The 20,908-nt window shown below is 44.8% G+C and overlaps 1 protein-coding gene and 1 long non-coding RNA gene across 5 annotated transcripts in view; one reads left to right on the top strand and one right to left on the bottom strand.

The window, feature by feature from the left end:
• The window catches only part of LOC101161569 (RNA-binding protein Nova-1), a 62,271-nt gene that overhangs the window by 31,604 nt on the left and 9,759 nt on the right, over positions 1–20,908 (top strand). For all 4 annotated transcript variants that reach the window (XM_023962073.1, XM_023962074.1, XM_023962072.1 and 1 more), the window contains one exon: positions 9,890–10,056. In XM_023962073.1, coding sequence (XP_023817841.1) covers positions 9,890–10,056 — 167 coding nt within the window. The remainder of the gene's footprint in view (positions 1–9,889; positions 10,057–20,908) is intronic.
• Positions 9,747–15,360, bottom strand: LOC110016179. The gene is made up of 2 exons (XR_002291467.2): positions 14,682–15,360; positions 9,747–10,090 (listed from the first exon to the last, which is right to left on the bottom strand). It is a non-coding gene; the product is annotated as an uncharacterized LOC110016179 (long non-coding RNA).

Genomic DNA, 20,908 nt, shown 5'->3' with positions numbered 1-20,908 from the left:
CACCGTCCACATAACACTAATGAATAGAAGCCAAAGATAGAACGTGAACATCAGAAAAGCAAAGCCCACAGAAGCAACGGAAAAAGAGCAGAAATCAAGTCACCGGCTAGCCGCGCCCCCTCGCCACACTCCACTGTTTTCATAACTTTGAGGACACAAAGCATTGTGGGTAGAAGGGAGGCAGGAGCGGGGGTGATTTAGTTAAGCTAGGAGACAGGTGGAGAACCATCAGGGCAGTTGTGCGACACCAGACACCAGGAGAGGAGATCACAGCGGTGGAGCTGATGACAAAGATGTGGGCGTGGCCTCTTCCCAAAAAAACAACCAATCCGACTTTTCCTTTTCATCTCTAAACCAGATTCATTTGAGAATGAAACCGATTTTGGTCAAATAATCGAACAAATTTAGATGCAAAAGAGTCACACACACAAAAAAAAAGAAGAGTAAGTGGACTCGTCAAATAAAAGGCGTCCGGCAGGACGGCGGGGAGCGGCCTGGGGTCAAATTGCGAACAGTTTTACGCGCCGCTTCATAATCTAACCCCGATCACTTTGAGTGTAAAATCAGAACGGCGTTGAAGTCGTTCAGGGTGAGCAGGAATTCACAAGAGGTCCAGTTACCTCGCTCTGTGTCTGTTTGTGTGTGTGTGTGTGTGTCTGTTTGTGTGTGTGTGTCCGTTTGTGTGTGTCTGTGTGTGTGTGCAGAAGACAGATGAGCATGGAGCGATTAGGCGTGCGTAAATATAGTTGTCTGTGGCGACAGGCTAAGATGTGCGAGTGTGTATCTGCATTCCTTCCGTAAGTGTGTGAGAGTGCAGAATACTTCCTGCAATGTCACCGTTTAATGACACGAGGCAGGAATACGAGTGTGTGTTTGGTCTACGGGGAAGACCTCACAGCTGTTCCCTGATTTCAGCGCTACCGCCCCCCTTCCTGTCTGACCTGAACGTGACCGTTGAGGCCTCACGTCCTTCTACACAAAAACGCACCCGAAGCATCAAAGACCATCGGTGATCTTTCTGTTGGATCGCTTCGAACTAAAATGCTCACAAGTCGCTTTGGTCAAGACAAGTTCCAAGTCCTTGAAGGTCCCACCTCAAGCACCAAACCTCTGGTCACTGATTATAAACGGATAGAAAAGCCTATCAACAGACTCACGCAACAAGTCCAAGTCAACTAGTCTCAGTCCCAAGTTCAGTGTTAGTTATTAGAAAGAAAGGGACTTGTCTCAGTCTTAAGTCTCAGGTTTTAGAGTCCCAAGTCTGCTTCCAAAAGACCAAGTCAAACTCAAGTCTCAATACTTTAAAGGGCAAGTCCAAATCAACTCTAAAGACTCAGTCCCAAGTCTTAATTGAAGAGTTATGTCTTAGAAAGATAAATTCAGGTTTTTTCTAAAGAGGCTTTTCAAAGTCTTAAGCCTCAGGTCTGAAAAGGGCAAGTCCAAGTCAAGTCTGTTTCCAAAAGTCATAGTCATGACTCAATGCTTAGACGGGGAGTTTTGAGTCAGGTCTTAATCTCATACCAAGTCTCAAAAAAATCCAATAAAATGGAAAATACGACTACATTCACAAGTCTCTAGTCACAAGTCATGTCTGAAATATTAAAAATAAAAGTCTTAAAGTCAGGCAACAAGTCCAAGACAACTCTGAAGCCCAAGTCAAGTATGTTTCCAAAAGACCATGTGATAGTCAAGTCATAGTGCTTCAACAGGCAAGTTCAATGAACTCTTCATCTCATGTCACAAGTCTCTAAAAAGTGTAATAAAAGGATACATTCGAGTAAATTCACAAGTCTGTAGTCACAGATCAGGTCTGAAGAACTAAACAGGAAAGTCCACCTGAAGTATGAAAGTCTGGCAACAAGTCCTAGTTTGAGATCTAGTCAAGAGTCAAGTCTAAGAAGGCCAAATTCGGACTACTCACAAGTCTTAGTTCATGTCAACCTCATCAGGTCGTACCAGGTCACACCATAGAATTGGGACCCGACACACACCCAACTGTGGGGCAAATACTGAGACCTGAACGTTGACATCTCTGTAGAAGTGGGCGTGTTGAGTCTTAGAGCAGCGAGTTCAAGCAGGTCTCTGGACAGAACCAGATCTAAAGTCCAAGTCCAGTTTCAAAGATCAAAACTGTAACCAGAGAAAGTCCCACATCATTACTCTTCCACCACCGTGCTTCACAGCCTGTATCAGTGTTTGTATTGAATGACTTCCCTTTGCTGTTTCTGTGTGAAACTGTGGAGGTTCTGGACGCAGTTCTGGTTCTGTGAGTCGTTCTCCAAGCTTTCTGGCAGCTTCCAGAAGAATGTGATGTCTTCAATGGAAGCAAGAGAAGCAGAAAAAGAAAAGGAGCAGAGGCTGAAAGTGGGGGGGGGGGGACAAGCGCGCCTGGGCCAGGTCACTTGGGCAACACCAATCCTGCTGCCAAAGGGGGGAGGGGGGCAAGAAGAGAAGGGAGGATGATGGGGAAAAAAAAGGAAGGAGAGCAAAACCACATCAACAAGAAGACAAATCAATAAAGATTTTGGAGTTTTGCAACAGAAAGGGTCACAAAGTTAAAAACTTGCGAGGTTTTTGCTGAACCCGTGAGGTCACCTCGTCTGGTTAAAGGTCCGTTTTTGTGGGAGTTGTTCTGGTTCGCCTCTTAAATCTGCCTCCACGTGGCCTGAAGTGCATGTTTGTGCGGCGTGCAGATAAGCAGCAGCAGCAGCAGCGCTGGAGGCCGAGGGAAGGAGCTGGATCCACCAGCGGTTACATCACTTCACAGGAATTCCTGCCTTTTCTTCCAGCTTCTTTTGTTATTCTTTAGAGCCGGTCGCTTTTTTTCTTCTTACAACTCTGTCACCGACACCGGACCTGTGGACAGATAAAGGAGGAGGAGGAGGAGGGCAGGAAACCCAGCCTTCATTTACATTTACTGTCTGAACACAAAGAGTCGCCGTCATTCAGACGTTGTTTTTTTCCTCCAACAAAATGAAAAAGAAAAAAGAAAAGAAAAAAAATCCACATGCATCAGTTTAGGAGTTTCCTTTCGTTGCCACGGTAACGGAGCAAACATGAGATCAGCGTATCTGGATTAATTTAGTCCGAAGAACATTTGGTCCAAACGTTTGTCGCAGCGAACGGAAGGGGGGGGGGCGGCTCCTGACGGCGTGAACTTAGCAGAACTGGTCTCAGGAGACGCGCGTTTCCGTCCAACCGCGGCTCCATCTGTGTCCTTCAGCCGGCCGGAGAAGACTCCAAAGGACACTTCGTACAGTGACTGCTGTGGAAAAGGATGCAGACGTTTCTGCTGAATTCTGTTCATTCTAAACAGTTTGTGGCTTCAGCAGCGGCTTGCAGGCCAGAATTGGGTTTTCCCCGTTTCCTTGATTTTTACAGAGCAGTTGAGAAGTAACTCCAGGATTACATTGGTTTTCCTGATCGACCATGATGGTGTCTGTCGTCAATGCGGGTCGAGTGCGGAGCTCAGATTTGTGTGTTGCAGGATGGAGACGGCAGAGTTTTTATCATCTGCACTTGCAGTTTGATTTTTCAGTTTTCTCTGTTTTTCTTGGATCCCCGCTTGACCTCGCCGTCTTTCCTCCTGCCACAGTTTAACTGCCCTTCCCGCCTTTTTCTGCACTCTGCAGCACAGAGCAGGTCCAAGTTTCCTTGCTGGCCCAGATTACATCAGCGCATGCACCCGTGCTATCTTACTCCTTCTGGAAGCAGAGCGCATGAGCTCACCAACAGCTGCACGCCTGACGCGAGCACGCACAATCCAGGGTTCTGTGTGCGCAGTCAGAGTGTCTGTCATTTAAGAGAAACTTTGCCTGTAATCCAGCGTGACCAGAATACTGAGGGGTTTTGTTCCATCTGCACGTCTGCACAGATCCTCCCAAACGTCTGCGCAGCTGTCTCCAACGCCAGGCATTTTTAGCAGTGACAGGGGAGCTGTTCCCCTTTCAGAAACATGAAGCCTGTGTGCATCACTAACAGAAATTCTCATCTTCACATCAGCAAAACACAAAACAGGTCAAATTCTGATGCTTTTACGACAACAGCTAATGTGAAACAGCTGCTGCTTTCTTCTGAATGTACTTCTGTCTGGCAGCCGTCGTATTATTACAACACTTTAGTAACGACATTACTTGGGAGTTCAGTTGTTGCAGAAACGACTCGATCATTCAGGAATCAAACGGAACGTCTTTCCGACTCACAAAATTCAAAATTCCTTAAAACGAGCAAACCATAAAAATAAAAAAATGAAGAAATTAAAGTACATCAATAATATCAGCAGATGATTCCATTGTGTTTGAAAAAAGAGAAAGAAAAAACGCTTTATTGGTTATTGAAATGCCCGTTTAACACATTAGCCTGCTAGCCTTAGCTTGTTAGCATCTTCATTGTTCACGTTTACCGTTACACATTACATATTTTAACAATAACTTAGCTCGTATCAGAGTGCTTGGCCAGTTGAACCAAAAAAGCAGCAAATTTATTAAACGAATGTAAAAAATATACATCGCAAACAGGTCGAATAAGTTCGATCTACTCCTTCTGACCCATTGAATCCGGTGTTCCTCAGGGCTGTGTCCTGAGGCCTGTACTCTTCATAATTTACCTCTTCTTCCTTGGCTATCTCCTGTAAATACAGTATAAAACTTCTTCGCTATGCCGATGACAGCCAGTTGTATTCATCCAATTACCCTAATTTCACAACCCCTCCTTCTTTTCTTTTCTTCTCATCTCTTTTTTTTTGTTCACCTCCAACTTTCAAACAGGAACAAAACTATTTCCGTTTACACTTCTATCACTTTTTCCTCTTTATTCTGTGCATTGTCTTTAGGTTTCTTATTACGTTCCTAAATCAAGTGTATTATTATCATTATTCTATTACATTTTAAACACAATTTCATATTTTCTGACTGATCTGGATCCGTTTTCTCCTGCTGAGTCATTTTTTTTAATTTCTCCGTCCGTCTATACGCTGTCGTCCAATAAGCCATGTTATATTCCCTTTGATGCGTGAACAACAAGGTGTCGAGCTGCGCCGCTAACAGCCAGCTAATCCGGCCCATCTGATCAAAGGTAGCCGGTTAACCTGAGCTTATCCACAGCCTAAGGAGATCTGTTTAATGAGCTTACATCAAACCGGCCGTCGCGTCTGGCTGTGCTTCCCAGCAAGCCACATGTGTTCGTTCACGCTGGGAGCCGGGTAGCACGTCTGGATTCTTCATCTGTTTTCCAAAAGCAGGAAATGAAGAAGCTGAAGAAGGAAGATTGACAAATAGAGCGTGGGAGATGCAAACATTGGTCTCGTCTTCCTGCAGAAGCATCCTGACGTGATGCTGTTGTGACAGGTTTCTCAAAGGTTCCTCGCCTCGCGGCGTCTCCGCTGGCGTTCATTTTGACATCACCATCAAGGCTCGGGGAGTCTTCCTCTCCCGTCTTCTCGGCGTTCCTCTCCGTCCATCTCCTCCTCCTGCTGATGTTTCCTTTTCTCCTCCATTTCTTAAAGCAGGAGGCCACAGGAGATCAGAGTTTCTGTCACATCGTGTCTGCGCGGATTTTTCCCTGAACATTAATGTCTCAGAACGTTTCTGAAACTCTGCAGGCAGCAATGATCAGCGTTTTTTTTTTTTTGTTTCTGCTGCAGTCGGTTTCTATTCCACCTCAAGTCCGATTTCAAACATCAGTGGAGCCACAAATCATGACATTTTTAAAAATAAAGAAAGAAATCAATCCTTAACACGCTGACTTCCACCATGAGGCTGGTTTAGAGTAAATGGAGCCAGTGCAGTTCACCGTGTAACCATTAGGGGGCGGGTTACAACATCCAGCCTGTCCCAATTGACTTTCATGTAAACTGGTTCAACGTCACAAACCAAAAATGAAAATATCCGACACTTTGGCTCCAAGTTTTTATGGAGACGTTCACAAAAATAAAAACAATTTTTTATTGAAATAGAAATAATTTTCTTCACTGATGGAAAAAATGACTCCATTTCATCAATGATTTATTATACGTTTTCTGGCTTTGATAAGTTTTCGTATTTCTGAAAGTTCTGCGTGAAAATCCATCTAGATGATAGAGAACCTATCAGGAGCTCCGATGTTCTACGTGGAGAACATCTGCAGGTCAGGAAGCGTCATTTTCTGAATCACGTGGTTCTCCTTTAGCCGATGGAAATGGAGTCCATCGGCTAAAGGAGAACCACCAATCAAAAAAAAAAGCAGTTCCAGCAGCTGCTCACTAGGGGGCAGTGATCAGGCTTTAAACAGGAAGTAAAAACCCAAAAAAGAAAACCGCCTTCTCCTTTCATGTGAAAAGAAACGCCACCACTTTCTATTATTCTCAAACTGATTGACAGTTCAGATCTGCGTCGTGTTCTGCGTTTTCCCTCCGTCCAGATCCGAGCAGACCAGGTTCACCTGTTTGATCTGGACTTCAGGACAGGTGTCACCTACCAATCTGAGAGGACTCGAACCCTCGTCCAAACCAAAGCTGGCGGTCTGAGCTTCAGTGTTTGCATCCGAAGTCCATCCGGGTTGACCCGGCGTGTTCTACTATGCGGCATATTCCTTCTATGCGGCAGAACGAAGCGTGACCGTCTGCACCTTCATCGTTAAACCCCACGAGCGCGCCCGCCTCCGGCTGAGCGCCGACGGAAATGCTGAGTCACCGGGAGCAGGTCGCCGCTCTGATGCAATTACCAGGCCACTGGAAGCGTCTCCTCCTGCTGCAGGAGGAGCAGACTGCCTTCACCCCTGAGGGGCGTGCTGCTCGGCCTCGCCGCAAACACGGCTGTCCTGAGCCACACGTGCACGAGTGAGTCAAGAAGCAGGAAAGCAGCTCGCCGTGCTCGCTGGCTGTTACCGGCCATCAGGGAGAGGAGGAGGACGAGGAGGAGGAAGGAGTGAGTCATGTTGGACCCTCATAAAAACAACTGCCAGAGTCCACAGCCAGGCCCACGAGGACGGCGGCGGCAGGAAGGAGGTCGCCGTGGAAACGGCGAGCCGAAGTTCACGTCTGTTCTGAGTTTCAGTAACGTTCTCTTTCCCCGCACTCTGACAGGGGACCCCACCAGGGTTCAGAGGGGGGGGGTCCCCCTCCAGAATCCGAGTGGTTCATACCTGAAACGCCCGTTAAACGTACGTGGAGCTGGCGTGGAGAGACACAAACGTGTGCATGCACGATTTCTGTAATAGTAACAAAAAACTTAAAGAGCTCAAAACCGAAGACCCGTTGGCTGAAACCCTCGACGGACATCCGGGCACAACGAGGAACACAAGAACCACGCGAAACGCTTGTAGCGGCTTTGCTCAGATCTTAGATCCCGGACAAAAAGCGCCCTCTAGAGGAAGTAATGAGGGAATTCGGAGAAACTTTAACCCGAAACTTCCAACATGAACCGATGTCATGTCGCTTTATGAACTTGAATTTACGTTTGATCCATCAAACTTATTTTAGATTTTAAAACATCTACTGATTTTTGATTTCCTGATTTTTAGAAATATGGCGGCAAACGCCACCTTCCGTTTTCTGTTTCTGCCGTGAACGACCATAAAATGAAACGGCGTCACTGTTGACGGCGTTTATCTGCAGGTTTGCTGTCGTCTCGTTTCAGATCCAATCAGCTTTATTAATCTCCACCCCTAATAAGGATTCACGCCACATTTATCGCCATGTTTGCCTCCATAATCTCCATTACCCATCATGCTTCAGGGGGTTTGTTCTCTCCTGGTTTACGTTCATGAACTGTGGAAAGGCGCTGATCTGTGGGCAAACGTTTATTAATGAAATGAAGCGGCTCTTTGTTGCTGCAGAGCTGCAGCCGCAGCAGGGTCTTCAGAGACCCGCCAGCCTCTGCTGCCGCAATCATACACATCCCTCCACCGCACACACACCCACACACAAACACACACACACAAACACACCAGCTCATGCCAAAACAATGGCCTGCTAATCCTTGCCTCTGATTGGTCGGGTCCAGATTACCCAGAGGGCACCAGCTGTCAATGAGAGGCGAGGCCCAGTTTCCCCGGGATCAAAAGCCGCTCGTTTCACGATGGCGTTATGCGGCGACGGAGGCCGTTTGTTGCTGTGAAAGCGGGAATGCGCCGCGATGCCCGGCGCTTTTGGCCTCAGGAGCCCCTCTCACTTCAAGCGTTTGACCATCTTGAGTGATTTTCCGATACATCCGTGTGTGTCAGTGCGGCACCTCTGACCCGCGGCTGGACAGAACCGAATCCAACAGAATGAGGACAGGAAGCAGAACCTGAAAGGAGGTTCTGTCTTCCTCTGACCTACATGCTGTGTGAGGTCAGCTGACTCCACCCGTCCCGCCTGCCTCCGTGTGGTCATTCGAACTGTTATTCTATTGGCAATAAATGACATTTCTCCACAACTAACTTCACATGAACAGAAAAAGACCTTTCACAAACTCCTAGAAATGTTTTTGGAGGCGTCGCCATGAGCTGTAAACAAAGGCGATGAGTCTCCTGTCCTCCTTCGTGGTTGCATTTTTTTTAAACAAATCCAAAACTTGTTTGCAAATGAGACATGACATTTTTAAGAACATTTTTTCTGTTTTATTTTCCTGATGGTGGGGGTTTGAATCCACACTGTGTTTCAGATCAATTCCTTCATCGGTGATGTCACAGAAACTGAAGCATGAGGAACAATACAAGAGAACCCGTTGGTTCTGCAAATGGGAACATTTTTCAAAAGAACTAAGACGCACCGCTGGAGGCAGCATCTCCTAAAAACCAGAGCTTTACTGATTTAAGGCTTTTTCCTGATATAAGGGTTTTTTCTGATTTAAGGGTTTTTCCTGATTTAAGGGTTTTTTCTGATTTAAAGAGTTTTTTCTGATTTAAGGGTTATTTTCTTACTGATTTGAGGGTTTTTAGAGATTTAAAGGTTTTTACAGCTTCAAGGGGTTTTATGAATTTAAGAGTTTTTATCCAGCCCCATTAAGGGCTTTTACCAAGTTAAGGGTTTCTACTGATTTAAGGGGTTTGTCTGAAATCAGATCTCAAACATATTTTACCTATATAGCAGCGTTGAACGATAAACTTTTAGTTACTGCGGAACATTATCAAATGCATTTTTTCATGCACAAACACAGAAACGTCTTCAGGCCCAGGACATCAAAAACCAGGATGGTCATGATTGGTGTTTACCGCGCCAATTCTTTGAATTTGACTTTTTGACAGAAATGCACAAAGACACCAAACTGTGGAGCGACAACCAAAGCCGACGGCGCTCACAGCGTTCATCGCCTTTATGGTTTTATGGTTAAGGCTCTTAAATTTTCCATCAGCGCGACCGACTGTTGAACTGGCAGCTCAGCTGCTGCTGTAAAACCTGAATGTCTGGCTGCACTTTTACAATAAAAGCCCTGCATGCACTGTAAAACTGAATTTATACACAAACAAACAAACAAACAAACAAACAAACAAACAAACAAACAAACAAACTCCAGGGCCTTTAGACTTGTGCTCGATTCTGTCTTTTCAAACTTGGAACAAGTCTCATAATTACGTACTTGAACCACTTCTCTTGATTGGCGGGTTTTGGAGTCCTCAGATTATTGTTTTTTATTGAAATGAATCTAAATATTTTCACAACAGAGCAGATTTTTTGATTTGAAATGTAAATATTTTATTCAGGTCAGGATGTTGGTGCTGTCGGCTTTGTTCTTTCAAACTCTGTGTTCTTTTTTTCTACAAACATGACGGACACTGAAACAGCAGTATTTGCTTTCATCTGTGCTTCTCTTCCTGATGATTTAATCTTTATTGTTCCTGTGTTCTGCTGCCCTTTAACTCTGTCATCTGGAAGATGAATGAAGGCCTCTGGAGGCCCCGAATTCACCTGGACTCCCCGGTTTGTGTGCAGGAACGACAGAGCGGGTGTGTCTGATTCAAGGGACTGTGGAGGCGCTGAACGGCGTCCATGACTTCATCGCCGAGAAGGTGAGGGAGATGCCTCAGAGCACCCAGAAGACAGAGCCGGTCAGCATCCTGCAGCCGCAGACCACCGTCAACCCGGACCGGGTCAAGCAGGTTCGTCATTCACGTTCTGGTCGGTCCGATCAATCTGACAGTGGAGAAAAAAAAGACTGAACGATGATGAGAAATAAAGACAAAGAAGGAGGGAGATACTGAAAAAAGGAGGAGCAGATGAGGAAGAGGAGGTCTAGAGGGTCAAGAGTTTGAGGCGTGAACAGCAGATGTGGAGTGAAGAGCAAACGGAGACATTGATGCTGTCAGCCGAGTTTACTTTAGTCACTCACTGTCTTCAGGGTGTTTAAGGCTTCACTCGACGGTGAATCGCACCAGGGTTCACTTATTAGGGTTCACTCCATAGCTTATAGCACACCGATTCACTTCTCTAGAATTTACGTAATCGCAGCAGGATTCACTTCTTAAGGGTTCACTCTATTGTGACTCACACCAGAGTTCACTTTCTTAAGGGTTTACTGTAGTGAACCGCACCAGGGTTCACTTCTTAAGTTTTCCCTTAATTGCAGCAGGGTTCACTTTTCTAGGGTTCCCTCTATTGTGAATCTCACCAAGGTTCACTCTTTTATTGAACCCTTGTTTTCAGTGAGCCAGAGTTCAGGGGTTTAGTCAGATAAACTTCCACCGTCTCAGAGTAAATGCGCTCTGCTGTGGACCAAACAGCTCAGTGTGAAAATGTTTCCATTCTGTTTGGAGGCTGAGCTTATGAGGATGGCAACGCTCCGCCCCCATCCCCCTCAGACAGCATAGAAACTTCCGCGTCACCTCTCTCTGATGACAAAAACGCAAACCCCTCCCCCCCTGACTTTGGACACCAGCTGTGCAAACAGGGACGTTTGGCGCTCATCGATTCCCGACCGGTTGGAGCGATTATCGTCCTTCTCTCCTCATGATTGCTCCGTATTGATTATTCTGGTCCGGTGTTGTTGTCACGTATCGACAGCTCGGGCCTTTGCGGCGGCGTGCTCGTCTCTGAAAATGACGCTCGACTCTGAAATAACTACACTGCTTTCAGGGTGCGTTTAAAGACAGTGGGAGAAAGTAGTTTAGACCGTGGAAAAGTGTTGATGGTTTTCTTTCACGTCTCTCATTTTGACTTTATCTGCTCTGCCCTTATGGTAGGTGTGGCTTCTCATCCTCCATCACAGGTACCTTAAAAAAAGGGGCGGGGCAGAGCTTAACCTTTAGCGCTTTGACCATTTCTAATTAATCAACTTTGCAGAGACAGAATTTAACACGGAGAGTTTCATGGAAATATAATCAAACTAATCTTGGTTTGTCTTTTCTGTCTGGTGGGTTAAGGTTTGAAACCTTCAGTATTTCTCAGTTCATCTTATTTTACCTATAAGTCTGTTTCTCTGCAAACACTTTCTTATTGTTTTTATTAAATGTACTAAAACCAATTTAATGCCGTAACAGGGCATTCCTTTTTTTTACATGAAACAATAGAAGGAGCTCCAGCACAGAGCCTTGAGGGACTCCGAAACAAAACGATGTACTAAACATCACGTTTATTATAAATATTTATGGCAGTGTTTTGATTGTATTTATTTCATATTCAAAGAATATGATTTGTTTTTATTTGCTACTTCTAAACATTGAACTCTTCAGAAAGAGTTTGAGAAACAGCTGAAATATTTTCTTTTATTAAATGTGCATCTAAATCCTTTTTTCTTGTTTTTCATTAAACACCAGGTTTCATATTTTTATGGGTATGAATGACCCAAAGGATGGATTTCTCTCTTTATGTCTTTAAGTTCATGCTGCAGCAATTTTTAGAGATGCGCTTTGATTTTAGGACAAATTTCCACCTTAAAAATAAGAATTATTGCTAAATATATATGTATATATATGTATATTAAACAGTCAGTTTATTGTAAATATATATATATATATATATATATATATATATATATATATATATATATATATATATATATATAAGTCCACACGTCCTCATGGGTAATTAAAGTGGAATTTTTTTCCCATAATGCCGCAGCATTAGCCTTTGCTTGTGTGGGTCGGCTCTGTCGGGGGTTGGGTGGACGGGTCTGGTTCGGGTCTGGCTCTGGAGACTTACGTTGAGGGTCGAGGTCAGTGAAGATTTTCCACACCGTCTCACAGTCCTTGTTGCCTAGCAACCACTGCCGGCTGCACAAGGTCACGTTTCAGAGCGAAAAAGTGCTGCAGAACATGATGTTCAGGCTGTGTCTACAGGTTCGCAAACATAACAGTAATTAGTCGGCGTTTGTGCTTCATGGCCTGATTATGTTTTTGCTGAACCGACCCGAAGTTCACGGCTTGATTAATTTTTACTTTTCCCGTAAACACAGAGAGAAGAAAGTGTGTTTATGTTGTATACATCCTCATTGTTGTCGGCTGACACGAATTGGCAGCTGAGTAATCCGGTTTTGGCTGATGTGGGACGGGCGGGGTGACGGGCCGGCTAATAGCCGCTGATATTTAGACTTTGATGATGGAGGGTGAATCCCCCTGTTGCTCTTCTGGCTATTTATACCCTGTCAGAGGGGCAAGCTAATGAGTTTGTGCACCATTTGATGACACAGACTCACACGTGTTAACACAAACGCACACACACACACAGAATAACCTCCTCAACTCTGGCGGACACCAAAGCCTCTATGGTGAGTCATCAAACCAGAAGATCCCAAACATATGTTGTAGTCAAACCATGTTTCAATTAACTTTTTTTTCAAATAATCAAATGTCACGTTAAATTTAGGATAAATTCTAAAATTACTCAGCTGTGGAAATGCTTGAGTTGATTTTTATTTTTTAACCCTTTAACACCTGAGACGTCGCCGGCGACGCCTATATGCAAATACTCTTTAACTTTTGAACCATTAACGTGATCAACGTCGTTTCAGTGGGTTCTGACACGGCTTCAGAAGCCGCTCGGGTTAACGGTTGAAAGGTCACAGTAAGTCAAAGAACATCAACGCTGGAGCTAGCGCGCTGATGAGGAGTGACAATAGGTGTGGCGGCAGCGGCGTGGGGCGCGCTGACACGAAGATAGATGGGAGGCAGAGAGAGGACGAGCGGCGTCCGCTGAGGAAAAGCTGGACGCAGATCAGAACGGCTGAACCGCTGCGGAGTGACGGCGAGCTTTGCTGGAAGAAGCAGCTGCTGGCCAAAAGAAAAACAAAAGTGGCAACAGCACCTACAGACACCTCGACACGCTTCAAGGCCGTCCACACGGACAGCGCAGATTTATGGGCTGAGGAAATTCCTGAGCTGGCCTCTGTGAGCCTAAAAATAGCACGAGCGTGGAAACCAATGGAAGGGCTTCAGCGTTCGAATCCCTCAGCGACTGCAGGACATGTGCTCTCATGTAAAACCCCACGTTCCTGCTAATGGTGCAGCATAGTGTGACTGACAGGCACCCAACTCACAAACCATAAACATTCTTCAACTTGAAGAATTACATTCTGTCATATTTTGTTTTCACAAAGTATTAAAATTACTTTTTTGTAGTATTATATTATATTTATTAACCCACTTGGCTAAATCATAACCTGGTTTAACTTTCAGGGTGCGTTCAGTGGCCGACGTTTAGTACGTAGAGCCTGAAAAAGGACTAAAAGGACCTACAGCAAACCTTTCAGAGTAAACTATGTCCATATATGTGATACTATATTACCTTTGGCCCACTAAAGAACGATTTTTTTAAAGAAATAGCAGTTATTTTTAAAGGCTTGTTTCCTACCCGGAAGTTAGACGACTCGATCTCTGAGGCCCCGCCTTCTGATCCTTGTGGGTGCCGCCCATTTCATGACGTCAGCGTAGAATCGGTGTCGGCAGCGTGTCTGCATTTCACCCACGAAAACACACTTGGAAGCTCAAAAAATTGATTTTACGTGATTTAGGCCCTTCAAAACTCGCACAAACACGAGTTTTAAACCCCCAAGCCTGAACAAACACATCTGTGGGTTTACAGAGACTCCTTCTCTGGAATCGGTCGCATGAACACGCGCTGCCGAGGCCGGTGTGAACCATGAACTGTATATGAGAACTGGACTCAGTGACCCCTCCCCATCGACTTTCCAAACAGGAAGTACCCGATCTGCTACCTTTCTAAACATGTTCTTGCAAATCCCCTTTTTTTTATGATACTTTTTCTTCATCACAAGTTATTCAAGTTATAAACTGACCAATCAGATGCCTCTGTAAAAGCATGTGGTGCCGTGTGATTGACAGATTCTCCCGAGGTGCTTTCGGCGGAAGGGAAGCTCACTCCTGATTGGCAGCAGGAGTTTCCATAGAAACGTTGATCATTGAATCAGTGTCGTCTGGCTCCAATACGGCGGAAAAAATGGCGACTGAATTGAGTTTGTTTTTGTCGGAGCCAGAGCCAAGGCCTTTTTCTACGGGTGACATCTCAGCCGCTCAGTCCAGTTCTCTGATACAGTCAATGGTGTGAGCGTAGCATACAACATTCTGATCGGAACAGAATCTGGAATCCCAGTAAAAATAAATCCTAGAATCAATTTTTTCATATGCCGTGTTGGATTTTCTGCCCCCCCCCCCTTTAATAAAACCATGCAGAAAAAAGTCAAACTGTCATTTCTTACATCCAAGTTTTTGAATGTTTAATTCAGATAGAATGAAATTACTGTTAGCTTAATTAGCTGTCAGTGATGTCTTACCGCAGGCGTTCTTTAAACAGCAAAGATGCACAAAAACTGCAGCGTTTTTGAATCTGTAAGACATTTTACTGCTTTGCTTTCGGATGGTTCGTCTGTCAGATCAGCCGTGAATATTCGGCCCTCGCCGGCTTTTGTTCAGGCCAAAATCTGCTTCATGTTTCACGGTAACCGCATCAAAGATTTACTCTGGCCACCACCTTCAGCCACTTCCTGTTTCCTTTGACCTTTTACCCCCTTGTTTCACCAGCACCTTTTTCCTACTTCCTGTTATTGTTGCTGGACACAGGAAGTGAGCCAAATGAGCGGGAAAAGTGGAGTCTTACATTAAAAAAGGATAGAACACGCCTTTGTTTATGTATTTGTATAAAATTATGATTAAAAAGGGGACATTAATATTAAAGGATCCGATTGAACAAACTGGAACTTTACTTTGAAAATCACACTTTTGTCTGCAGATACATCGACCTGCTTTTCGTGATTTTATGCCCGTCTTGTACTGTGTAGAATCAGGACTCTAAGTCCAAACTTGACATATTTTGTCTGACAGCAGAACTTTTTCTCCTTTTACCCGTTTTTCCCGCCTGGGCTGAGCTTCATTTTCTGCTGACTCAGCAAACCCGTCTTATCTGCCGCCAACAGCTCCTGCTTTTCATTACTGTGGCTGTAAGTCATGACCGCACACCGCCGCCAACAGCCAGATGAACATCCCCGCCCAGGTGTGATGTCACTGAACCTCCTTTCTCTGTAGACATGAGCAGGGGGGAGGAGTCAGATGTCACCTGGTCTTCTAGCACCTGCGAGTCGTTGCATCACCATCGGGTTTTGGGGTCTGAGGGTCTGCAGGAGCTTTTTAGGTCACGCTGAACCTTATTTCATCTCGTCTCCTGTTTTTCTCAGTTTTGTAGAAGCCGTTGATCGTTTTCTTCAACTTTTCTAGCATCTTCATCACTGAGACCTGCTGCTCATTTCACCCCAGAAATAAGAATTTAGATGCCAGAAAGCTGAAAACACATTTAGATCCAACCGCTTCTTGTTCTGTTTGAAATTGGAGACTCTGGGGCAAATAATTAAAATGTTGATTTACAGAAAAAGACACATTTTTTTTAGAGAACACGGTTAACCCTTGTGCTATCTTAGATGACCCCACCCTTCCATTGACGTGTTCTCCCTACCATGACAACGGTGTATAAAGGTGGAAAGATTTCATGTAATCCATGGACACCAGTGAAAATCACAAATCATTGAAGAAAAAAGTGGGTCTAGATGACCCAACTCCCAATGTTGAAGTGCCTAGGATGGGACAAGGGTTAATTGGAGATGAATGTTTTCAGCACATGTTGGACATGACCTCTGACCTTTGGGTCAAAGTCAGAGCAGACAGCAGGAATGCATTTGTCTTCCCTCCGTCTTTGCTGAGGTTTCACACCGTCGACTGTATTGGAGAACCTGACTGACTGGGATGTCATTCATGGAAAACAACCAAATGACATTTTAAAATTGCAATCCCGATAGAAGAATTTTAGCTTCTTGGAGCCGGCAGGCGCTTCCTTTTTGGCACACCAGGGGGGAGGAGTTACTCGGTCCAGTTCTTATTTACATTCAAAAGTTTCATTCTGAGACCCATTTTTTTTTTTTTTTTTGCTTAGATTCATCTACCGGTATATTAAGTTTCCCAGCTGCTTTTTTGGTGATTACCTCACCAACATGCCACCCCCCCCCCACCCCCATTTTAAATGACAAGCACCATGAATGGCGGTGATCCGGTCATGAACCGAACCAAAAGAGCATCAACATCCGTTTATTTTTAAAGCGAGTGAAGGATTTTAACAGAATTCTGTTCTGAAACTTTGAGTTTTTTCTGTTCCTGCATCATTGAAGCGGTTTCTCTGAGGGAAAACTCGCCAGAGATCCAAACCCAAGTCCTCTGTGTTCCTGCGTGAACACGGCCCCACATCTGTGTTCCTGCAGATGTGGAGCCGTGGGACACAGATCCACGGAAGGATCTAGACGCCTTTAGGACGTTCTGCAGCTGGCGTGGTCCCACTCTGTCCCTCCTGCAGCTCTCTGTCATCCGGTATTTTTACCCGACACCCGGTTTCTGCGATCCGGGATGATCCGGACAGAAGATGGGATGGAAAATGGGGGGGGTCTAAGCTCATGGATCATCAGGAGGCGGATTAAACTAAAGTCCTGCTTAAGACTTCAAAGTTCAAATGGGAGCAGCTGTTGGGCTGTCAACCACACGGCCGGTGGAGGAGGCCGCTCTCTAACTGCACCGGTGAAGAACCAGCCGGAGAAACGGGTGGAGAACCGGTTGGAGAACCGGGTGAAGAACCGGGTGGAGAACCGGGTGAAGAACCGGGTGGAGAACCGGGTGGAGAACCCACACGCAGACCCATACAACATGCAGCCTGGGAGGAGCCTCAAGTGGCTCGTCGCTACGGCAACAGGAAAACATCTGCTGCATGTTTGGCGTCCTGCACGCATGTAGGGGCAGACAACGATGGCGTCCCTTGTGGCGAGTTCACGCAGCTCACGAAACCAACGCTTTGAGTTGTAGCGTGAAGCCTGAAAGCGGCGTTCGACCCGCAGACGTTCAGGAAGCTTCTTTTCAGGTAGTTGATTTAAGAACTGGACTCATCGCTGAGATAAACCTTTTTGTTTATGGATTTTGATCGGAACAAGTTGAAACGATTTCCCGTCTTGTTTTGTTTTCTGTCTTTGGTTCTTTAGGGAAAAAGACTTATTTGAATTTGAAGGCATCATGTTGAGCTGAGACCTCCTCACTTTGGAAAAGTCCAGACAGAAGTCGGAACATAAACCAGTGGTTCTACAGAATAAGTTGTCTTTCCAGCTCCGTCAATCAAAACGAGCTGGTTGCCATGGTAACAGCTTGAACAGGGTGCAGTCTGGATATTTTTTTAGTGCCATTTCTTAAAGGGTTTTGGGGAATTTGCAGAAACATACAGAACGGGAAATTAGGAGAAATTTGTAATTTATCGCTAAAGTTTCGAAAAATAAACCAAAAAAATGCTTTTCTTATTAACAGATTTTCAGAAAACTGTCCTAAGAACAGAAAAAAATCCTTCAATTGAGGTTTTCAGGGGTTCAGGCTTTTAGAAACCCTTTAAAGTCGGACGAAAACATCTGTGAGCTTTGAGTCTTCATGGTTACCATGGTAACGTCAGACAGGAAAACGATGTAGTGACTGAACAACACCAGTGTGAGTTTGTAAACTTTGAGTGACTTTTAAACTGAAACAAACAGGAAGTGGGTCATGGTAAAGCAGAAGCGAAGCCCCGCCCCCTAAAGAAAACCGCCTGGTGGCAGATTTTTCTTCACTTTAGCTCCACTTTTCTGCAGCGGCTCCTCACACCGACAGCCACGGCTAATCTTCTCTCGGCTTTAGATCCTGAAAATCCACCGCCTGACGGAATATTCCTCCACCCGCCCGGATTATTTCCTGTCAGACGCATCTGAAACCAAAATAAAAGCGCCCCGTTTCTGTCTTGACGCTTTCCAGCTTCAGGACGCTTGAGTCCAAAGAGGATCAGTCACAGAGGGATCATCTGCGGCTTACACCTTCAACAGGTCCTGGTTCCAGAACCGAAGCGGTTCTGGAGGCCAGAAGTCCAGCTTCAGGAGCCGATCAGCCAAACTTTGGTGGTGCTTTGACTTGGTCTGATCGACTGAAGTGACCGGCTCCCATCTTCATGTGTCGCTACACAACTTTTTATAACCCCATTTTCAGGCTCTACGTACAAAACGCGCCGAACTTTTGATTTGATTTGAAATGGTTTATGTAAAGCAATCAAAGCAAGAATAAGTCATAAGACAAGACAGTCAGCAGTTTTACATTCATACAAAGACGTATACAATAATTACACATTAAATCAAAGATTTATTGACTTTGACCAAACGGGGACAAAACTTCCTCTTTTGATCTATTTTTAACTTTTCCTGTCCAACAGCTGTGTCACGCTAAAATGAAACTTATGAGGGCAAAACCAAAGACAGGAAAAGATGGGACACTACGCATGCGAAAACATTTGTTTTGCGAACGCAAAAATAATTTTTGAAAGCAAAATTTTTTTTTTCATTTGCAACTTAAAAACGTTGTGGTGGTAATGAATGGATGGAGTCCTTTTAAGAGCCAACTGTTGAAAATTAATCATAAAGGAGAAAATAATAATCAAAAAATCTCCAGGTTCGGCCGCAATGCATCTTGGGATATGGACAGCATAGAAGGACACACCAGACCAATCGTTGAAATTGGAAAAAAGAAGGCCGTATTTGTTGGCCGCATATAAAGGAGTGGTTGAATTTGGACACAGCCAATAGAAGTCTATGGTACTTCCTGTTTGGAACGGCAGGGGGAGGAGTCACTCAGTCCAGGTCTAACGTACAGTCTATGGTCAGAGCACGGAATTGTCAGGAATTCCTAAACGTTGGTGGAACAACTGACAGCAAAGCGGAGGTGAAGAAAGGCTGAACGATGACGGAGACGAAGCCTCGTCAGCTGAAGTGACGCGGGCCGAAGTGGAGGATCCGTGATAAAAGGGACGTCAAAGTGGAAACAAATTGTGTGTGTTGGGGGGGTCTGACCTCGTGAGAAGGGGTCACTGAACCCAGAAAAAGGCCTCGTGTTGTAAATGTACTGGAAAACGACTGCAGTAAAACTTTATGAGGCGCCAGATGAGCAGAACCTCCAGAACGGCGGGGATTTACCGGGTCTGAGTAGACGGAGGAGCCTCGTTAGCGTGGCCCCGGCCGCACGGCGAGGTGCTGGATGCCATCGTTAGCGTCAGGGAAGACTCAGACGGCGCTGTGTGCCTTTGTTTATCCTCGCACAGCAGCGCTCGGCGAGAGCGAGGACGCTTCAGAGGAGAAAACGTCCTCATTTACGGCTCTGTGGTTCCTCTGAGTTGGACCGGGGTTCTGAAAACATCCGGAGCCACATCAGACCTACAGATAACATCTGTTTGCGTCTGCTTTTTAGCACCAGGTTTGCCTTTAAAAAGCACCTGAGAGAAGAATAAACGTCATGTTTGTTTGAGCTTTAAGCAGGTTTGGGTCATTTTATCAAAGTCTTTTATTAAACGGTGTTAGAGAAGAACCCCTGAACGCATCACTCTGTGCCTTCTGTAAACATTCAATATGTTGGCCGCTTCGATTTGATCAGAATCTTCTGTTTGGGGACAAAAAAAGTGAAATTCGCTGTAAAAAACAAACACGAAACCGAAAATAAAGATCTTCAGAACCGTCACTGGGACAAAAGGAAACCGACACTTCCATCAGTATTGCATCATTATTGCTACAATTTCATAATAATAAAGTAAAAAAATTCAAAAATTCAGTTATTTATCATCTAATAAACCTGAATCCTGAAGGTAAAAAAAGTTTATTTTCTACACAAAAAGCAATTATTGATCTTTATTTAAATATTAACACAGGAAATGTCAATAAAGATTTGTTCATTTGTATTAAATAAGCCACAAAGATGAACAAAAACAAATATCTAGCTGTAAAAAATGTTCATCCATAAACTATGATCCCGCCCCTCCAACGCTGTTGCCATGGCAGCCGCACAAATTTACTTTCATGAAAAGGACGAGAAGATTTGAGCAGCTTTGAACCATTAAAACACACAATCTTAACGTTAAAATCAATAAAAAATATACAGTTTCAAAATATTTTATTGATCAAAAGTGTTGAAAATTTTAATATAAGTTAAAGTGAAAATTGTCATTTGAACAGGCTCATCTCATGCTAACAATGTTGTTTATATGATATGAAAATGTAAACAAACTGAGAAAACAAATCCTCTTACCTTCCTTTTTTTTTAAAACAAATGCAAGCGTAATAAATATTTACAATCCGTCTGCCGTTTTCATCCAGACTCAGAAATCCTGTCGTCGCAGAGTTTTGGAGTTCATTCCAAATTCACCTCTGAGTTGTGGACGCTACCATTGATGCTGGGCACGCCCGCCCCACTTCCCATCTCCCACCTGTTTCAACTCTCTCCCGCTAGCTTACAGCCCCTCACAACCCCAGCCTAATATTAGCGGTGGAACAATCTCTCAGCCATCCATCCGTCCAGTTCTGATCCAGATTCCAGCTCAGACCAGGAAAACAAAGACGTTGATGGATCTATTTGTCTGCATGTGAATGCATCCGAATGGAGCAGAGCAGGGGGCTTGTGGCCCCGCCCAGTGGGTCTTCTACGT

Source organism: Oryzias latipes, chromosome 13 (genome assembly GCF_002234675.1).
Source record: "Oryzias latipes chromosome 13, ASM223467v1".
In the NCBI taxonomy this organism is placed as follows: Eukaryota; Metazoa; Chordata; class Actinopteri; order Beloniformes; family Adrianichthyidae; genus Oryzias; species Oryzias latipes.
Note: the sequence above shows the minus strand (reverse complement) of the source record. Positions and strands in the feature narration are given on the sequence as shown.